At 54.5% G+C, this 6,000-nt stretch overlaps 1 protein-coding gene across 2 annotated transcripts in view; it reads right to left on the minus strand.

Annotated features, from left to right (window-relative positions):
- STX1A (syntaxin 1A) overlaps positions 1 to 5,413 on the minus strand; it is a 75,661-nt gene extending 70,248 nt beyond the window's left edge. Inside the window, exons 1-2 of one of the 2 annotated variants that reach the window (XM_050908892.1) lie at positions 5,312 to 5,413; positions 3,982 to 4,081 (exon numbers count right to left, since the gene is read on the minus strand). In XM_050908892.1, coding sequence (XP_050764849.1) covers positions 3,982 to 4,081; positions 5,312 to 5,413 — 202 coding nt within the window. The remainder of the gene's footprint in view (positions 1 to 3,981; positions 4,082 to 5,311) is intronic. The other variant, XM_050908893.1, reaches the window with a different exon arrangement.
- Between the last annotated feature and the right edge of the window lie 587 nt (positions 5,414 to 6,000).

Here is a 6,000-nt window from a genome sequence, read left to right on the forward strand (position 1 = left end):
TGCCACCTCACCAGCACGATGGCAAAGCCAGCCAGCTGCCCACCCACCGGGCACCAAAATAAGCCCAGGCAGCAGCGGCAACGCGGATCCGAGAACAGTCTGTGCAGCCAGAAGAGGGATCAGCAGGAAGGGAGGGGAGGGGAGGGATGAGCCCTTCTGTGTGACACGGATCCAGCCCAGCACCTCCGCCCTGCGCCGGGCAGTGGGTAAATCCAGGTCTCACACAGACACCTGGACGTCACCTTCTTCTGCAACAGCAGAGCACATGCAGGAGGGCACCAAGGGCTTGCATCCGCCTAAGCACACAGTCATTTAAGAAACAGGTTCCAGTAGGATTGTACCTGTGGAATCTCTCTCCTCTATTAGTGACCCTGAAAAAGCAGCAACGAATTCAGCCAGCAGACACTGTACATACATCCATCCCTCCCTCCACTCAGTGCTCCAACAGCAACTCCAACCACTGTTCATCTGCTTCCCAAATTACCAGCCCAGCTCTGTCCTGATCTTCTGAAGCCCCGCTCCAAGATCCTCCAGCTCTAGGAGAGACTTGCCAGTGGTGTTCAAGGAGTTTGTATCTCTTGACAGAGAAGCGACACCACACACCAAACCGAGCTGCACCATGCACCGCACATTTGCCTCTAGACAAGAATGAGAAGTCTGTGTCTTTCTTCTGATACCCTGGAGGATGATTTCCCATCACCTTGTAGCGAAGGTTTCACATTATGCTAAAGTGTTTAGAGATCACTAAGAAATAACTGAGGTGCTGTTCCAGAGGGGACAAGCAGCACCCCAAATCCCACGCAAGTTTGGCCCCTGCAGAGCAATGTCTTGCCTTGATTGTCATCACAGCTGTAATTCACTTGCCATGTTAAAAAGCAAACGCCAGTGAGCACACACCAAGACCAGCCTTTCACCATTTACATTTTAGTGCCCTTTGGCTGCATCCCCCTCCCATGCCGCATGGAAACCTTGCTTCTTAATTTCCAAATTAATCTCAATAAATTCACTTCCCTGGATTACAACAAGTCTTTGCACTAATTACCAGGTTCTCTGCAGGCTCAGGAGCACAGGAAGGCGGCAGTGAGGCTGCCAGGCACCGCGCCGGCACCCACCGTTCCCCACTGCACTGCCTTCACCCCACCAAAGCGCAGGACTGAGCTCCAGCCAAGGTTAACGTGGAGGTTAAGCCCGTCTTCGGTTGAACTTCTGCCAAGCTTTGTGCACCTCACCAGGGGCTGAAGGAGCAGATGGACATGGAGCAATGCTGCCCTCGGTCTGGCTGAGTCAGTGGGAAATGGAAAAGCTACGAGCGGTACATCATCAGTTATCACAGAATGGTTTGGGGTGGAAGGGACCTTTAAAGATCATCTAGTCCAACCACGAGTTATCCCAAGAGCTGACCCACAGTCCCACAAGACAGCACATGGCCTGCCCTTACAAGGCCACATGAGTTTAATGCCTCTCTAGATCATCTACTCAGACCCCTGCAGCTATGTCCAAGGTTGAGAACAATGAGGACCATTTCCAACACCTCACTCCCAGCAACACAGAGCGATGCTAGCACATGGGTGCTGCCCTGGGAACACGGTTTAGCTGACACCACACCACCGGCAGCCCTGGCACACAGCAGCCTCGGGGAGCTGGAGGCTGCTCTGAGACAACGCCCGGTGTCCACCCAGCCAGGAAGGGTCAGTCATAGTGGAGCAGGTCTTGCTAATTTGTGGCGATGCATCTGTGAGGAGTGTGAACCTCATGGTTCAACCATGCCAAGTGCAAGGTCCTGCATGTGGGTCAGGGCAATTCCCAGGACCAGCACAGACTGGGGGATGGATGGGTGGGTGGATGGATGGAGAGCAGCCCTGCGGAGAAGGACTGGGGGATTCTAGTGGGTGACAAACGGGACCTGAGCTGGCAATGTGCACTTGCAGCCCAGAAAGCCAAGCGTCTCCTGTGCTGCATCACCAGCAGCATGATTCTGTGAGCCCATCTACCATTGAGCACCTGATTAGCCCCACCGCACCTCCTGGACACACCACAATATTACAAAACACTAATTTCTAAACAAGGCGTGGGCTCTTCGTTTGCTGCCCAAACAGTTTTTGGCATTATAAACTGAATTTTCTACAATACCAAGGCAAGGTAGCACTGTAAAACAAAACCAGAAGCACTCCCAACGTCCCGGATGCTTCTGGAAGTCACATCAATGTCACCGTATCTTGTTCACTGCAGATCTCAGACTTTTAAATAGATTATTCTTTTAGGCCACGAGTGCCCTTTGCAGCTCGAGCTCTGTCTCAGCCCCGAGTGGACACCGTGCTGATGCATGCTGTATGAGCCTAGCAGCCAGAAGGAAAGCAATGACAACTCTTCCCTGAAAACACCCAAACAGAAACACTGCAAAATCTTACAGTGCAAGTGCAGACCAAAAGAGCCTGGAGGATGACTGAGGAACAGTCTGAGACACGTGAATTCCCTTGAGAAAATCCCTCGCTTCCAGGCTTGGCCAAGTAAGTTTTAGCTGAGGAGCAGTTGCCAGGAGAGGGGAGCGTGAGACAATTAGGAAGGGCCATGTTCTTCCAAGCAATTAGCAGTACCTATTGATTTGACATAGGGCTAGACACAAGAAAATGTGTGTACAGACAACCGCCTGGAACCTCTAGAAACAATTCACAGTTGGATACGAGCAGATGTGGAATTGCACTGAGCAAATGAAGAGAAGTGGATGGGAGGAGGCTAGATGGCAAGACAGAGACTTGGTCTCAGCTTTCCAGCCCCCTAAGCACACCTTTGCGCCAGGGCCACTGCAGCCTGGAGGGCACAAGCAGCGTTCCGCAGTCACCCACTGGCACATGAAAGCAACACCTTTGCCAACGACAAGGGCTGCCAGCAGCTTGGAGCCATCCCGCGTGGTCGGCCCTGCAGCAACCATCAGCCCTGCGGCCACCAGCACCATGAGGGAGGTGGGCGAAGGAGAGCCCACATGGGCTCACGGCAAGACTGAAGGACAGGCTTGGGGCAGCAGAGACATTGAAATGGTGTCCCTCAGAGGGTGAGCCTGTCCAGGGTCCAGCCCCGGACCCCTGGTCCAGCCCCACCGATGAGCAGCTCTGCTCAGCTGCACTCACCCCTGCTCTGCCTTGCACAGCTCAGCACCTCGCTCCCATCTGCTCCCCAACGAGGGGTTTGCAGACACCAAAGCTGGAAGGTGCCTGCACTAAGGAAGCCCAGCTGACCCCACCAGCCCCAGGTGCTCTGCCAGCGCTGGCTCCTCCAGCTCCCCCGGGAGATGCGCTGCTCGCACCTAGGGACAGGGGAACTCATCACCCACAGCTCTAACCCTGCCAGATCCCGCTGACTCCCAAATGTTGCCACCTCTTGGGTGCTGCGATCCTTAACTTCTGTTCCTGGCAACAAACCTCTTCTCAGGAACACAAGACTGGGGAAGAAACAGCGATACATCAGTAAGGTCTGGAAGGGACAGGCTCTTTGGCCAGCCAACAACAAAATGTCCTTCAGGACAGAGAGGGCAGGGTCACAAGTGCACGCCGTGGGCTCAAAGAAGAGCTGTACCATTTCTGGGCCAAGTAGGCAACACTCTGCCTGTTCTGCAAGTGCTGCATCATCCACCTACCCTCCCCAGGCAGCCTGGGGCAAGACAATGGCCAACCAGCATAAAAACAGCCATTTGCTCTTTTCAGTCTCCACATTGCCCCACCCTTCAGGAATTCTGCTCCAGCAGCCTCACTGGACCCTCACCACCTCTCAAGGTCAGAAAGCCATCAGTCGTCCCTCCACCTCCTTCCCACGCAGGTCCCAGCCCTCCCTCACCCCGGCCATCAGCCACCTCGGCAGCTTGTGGCTTTCCAGCCATGGCCACCTGAAGACAAGAGGACGTCTGCCTGACTCCGGCCACCCTACAAGTGACCCAGCCCAGCGCAGCCATGTGCCCGCAGGGACGCAAGGAGATCACGGCTCACTCACTCTCATCGGGGTTGGGTGAAGCAAGAATGGCGCTGTGCTTCCTCTTCACTTCCTCCACGTTCTCCGAAATTTTATCGATGAACCCTCGAATTTCTTCCACCTGTGGAGACAGACAAGAAGACAGGTCTCCTGTGAGAGACTTGGACTTTTGGAAAGGGGAGGGATTATTAAACCCTATCCCAAAGCAACCATGACACATCTGAACCACAGCAAACATCCTCCTGGACAAATATTTTCCAGCTGGATCCTCAAACTGTAGGACCACCGTGAAATCAGACTTTCCACATCACAGCAGCCAGCTCTGCAGTTACAGCAATGTAATACAGACTTTACATCCTGTATCCTTTGCAATGCACTGAGAAACATTTGGAGTTTATTTAAATTAGCATCAGATCTACGGGTTCCCAGACTCCGCACCTCCGGCATGGAGAACATTGCTGAGGTTGCACAAGCCAGGCTCGGTCCCGGCTCAGTCCCCCATGGCTCTTTGCTCCAGGGGCTGAGAAGCTCAGTTTGACCCTCACCCCACAGACCAGGGAGGCCACATTTGCCAGCAAATCCATGCTGGCATCTTCCCCGCGCTTCTGTAGCACAAGGAGACACGCCAGCATCGCCGAGAGGGGGAACCTCTACTTGTGCCCTCTGCCTGCCGGGCTGCCCACCCTCTAGCTCTGTCTTCTCCTTCGACTCACACCACCGCTTTGCTCATCTTCCTCCATCTGCACATCACATTTTTTTCAGTCCCCACTCCATTGCCTGTACAGATACATTTTAACACCCCCTACACACATGCCATGCTAAGGGTGTGCTAAAAATCCGCATGCAGATCTTACAGCCACCCACATGCCAGAAGACAACCTCTTGTTTGGTAACGAGAGGCACAAAATTAAATCAATCCCATGCAGAAACTGCTACTCCGCAGAGGTGCTTTCAGGAGAGGTTTGAGAGCCAGTCCACTTTAGTGGCAGGCTGGAGGCAGGCAGGCTGCAAGGCTCACCCACTCCCACCAACCGGTGACCTGGCCCAGCTGCCCCACTGGTTTCTGGAGGAGGAGGTGGTGCAGCAAAGCATCCATAGGGCCAGGTAAGCCCACGACAGCCCCAGGTCTGCGTGGAAGCCTGGTTCCTGCTAAGCAGCACTCTGAGCATAACCCCCGAGGACCCCAAGCATCAGCCGAGCAGCATCAGCCAGGGCAGGACCCCCATCCCCACCTCGATCGCTGTTCCCCGCCTGCGGTGGGAGCCTGCACCACAGCCCCGCAGCCTGCTCCAGCGCTAACAGAAACATCTGAACTGGCTTTAAAGCTGCCCTGGAGAAACAAACCTCTCACCTGCTCAAAGAACTCGTCCATGAAGCGGTCCCGGTCCACACTGACGGTGACTTCATCATCGTCATCACTGTCCTTCGCCTGCAACGACACGGAGAGAGGCATCAACAAGCGCTTCCTGCAAAGTTTGCGGCTCCATTTCAGGAGCTCCTCAGGGGCATCTTCCCCTTCTCCTTTGCTCACTTGCTCCCAGGAGCTGGGGCAAACGCCAGCCAGAGTGCGGGACGCCCCGGGCACTGCGGCACCAGAGCACTACGGACACCAAGAGAGCAGAGGACGGCCAGCTCCAGCAATAAAGGCACAACGCAAAACACCACCACAGCCAGCTGCCACACCGCATGGCCTCCCGTGGGAAGCGCAGAACAAGACTACTGACACCTATGCATTTACAGAGAGCTGGAGGGGGGAACTTTATGAGCTATCCTCAGCTATGTGTGAGCACAAGGGCTCTGCAAACAGCAGTGATGGGAAAGCACAAGGGATGCTGCAATGGGAAAATACAAGGCGTGCTGTGGAGTGCAGGACCGGCAGGAGAGAACAGAAAATACAACAGAACTAGTAAAGCCACAGCAGGCAAATGAGGGGTTGTCCTTGTCTGCAGAAGCATGTGTCATTGTCATCAGAGATGAAACCACCTCCTGTCCCAGCGAGGCAGAGGACGCAAGCTCTCAAGGGAAAGAAAAATTACAGTC

Source organism: Gymnogyps californianus, chromosome 20 (genome assembly GCF_018139145.2).
Source record: "Gymnogyps californianus isolate 813 chromosome 20, ASM1813914v2, whole genome shotgun sequence".
Classification (NCBI taxonomy): domain Eukaryota; kingdom Metazoa; phylum Chordata; class Aves; order Accipitriformes; family Cathartidae; genus Gymnogyps; species Gymnogyps californianus.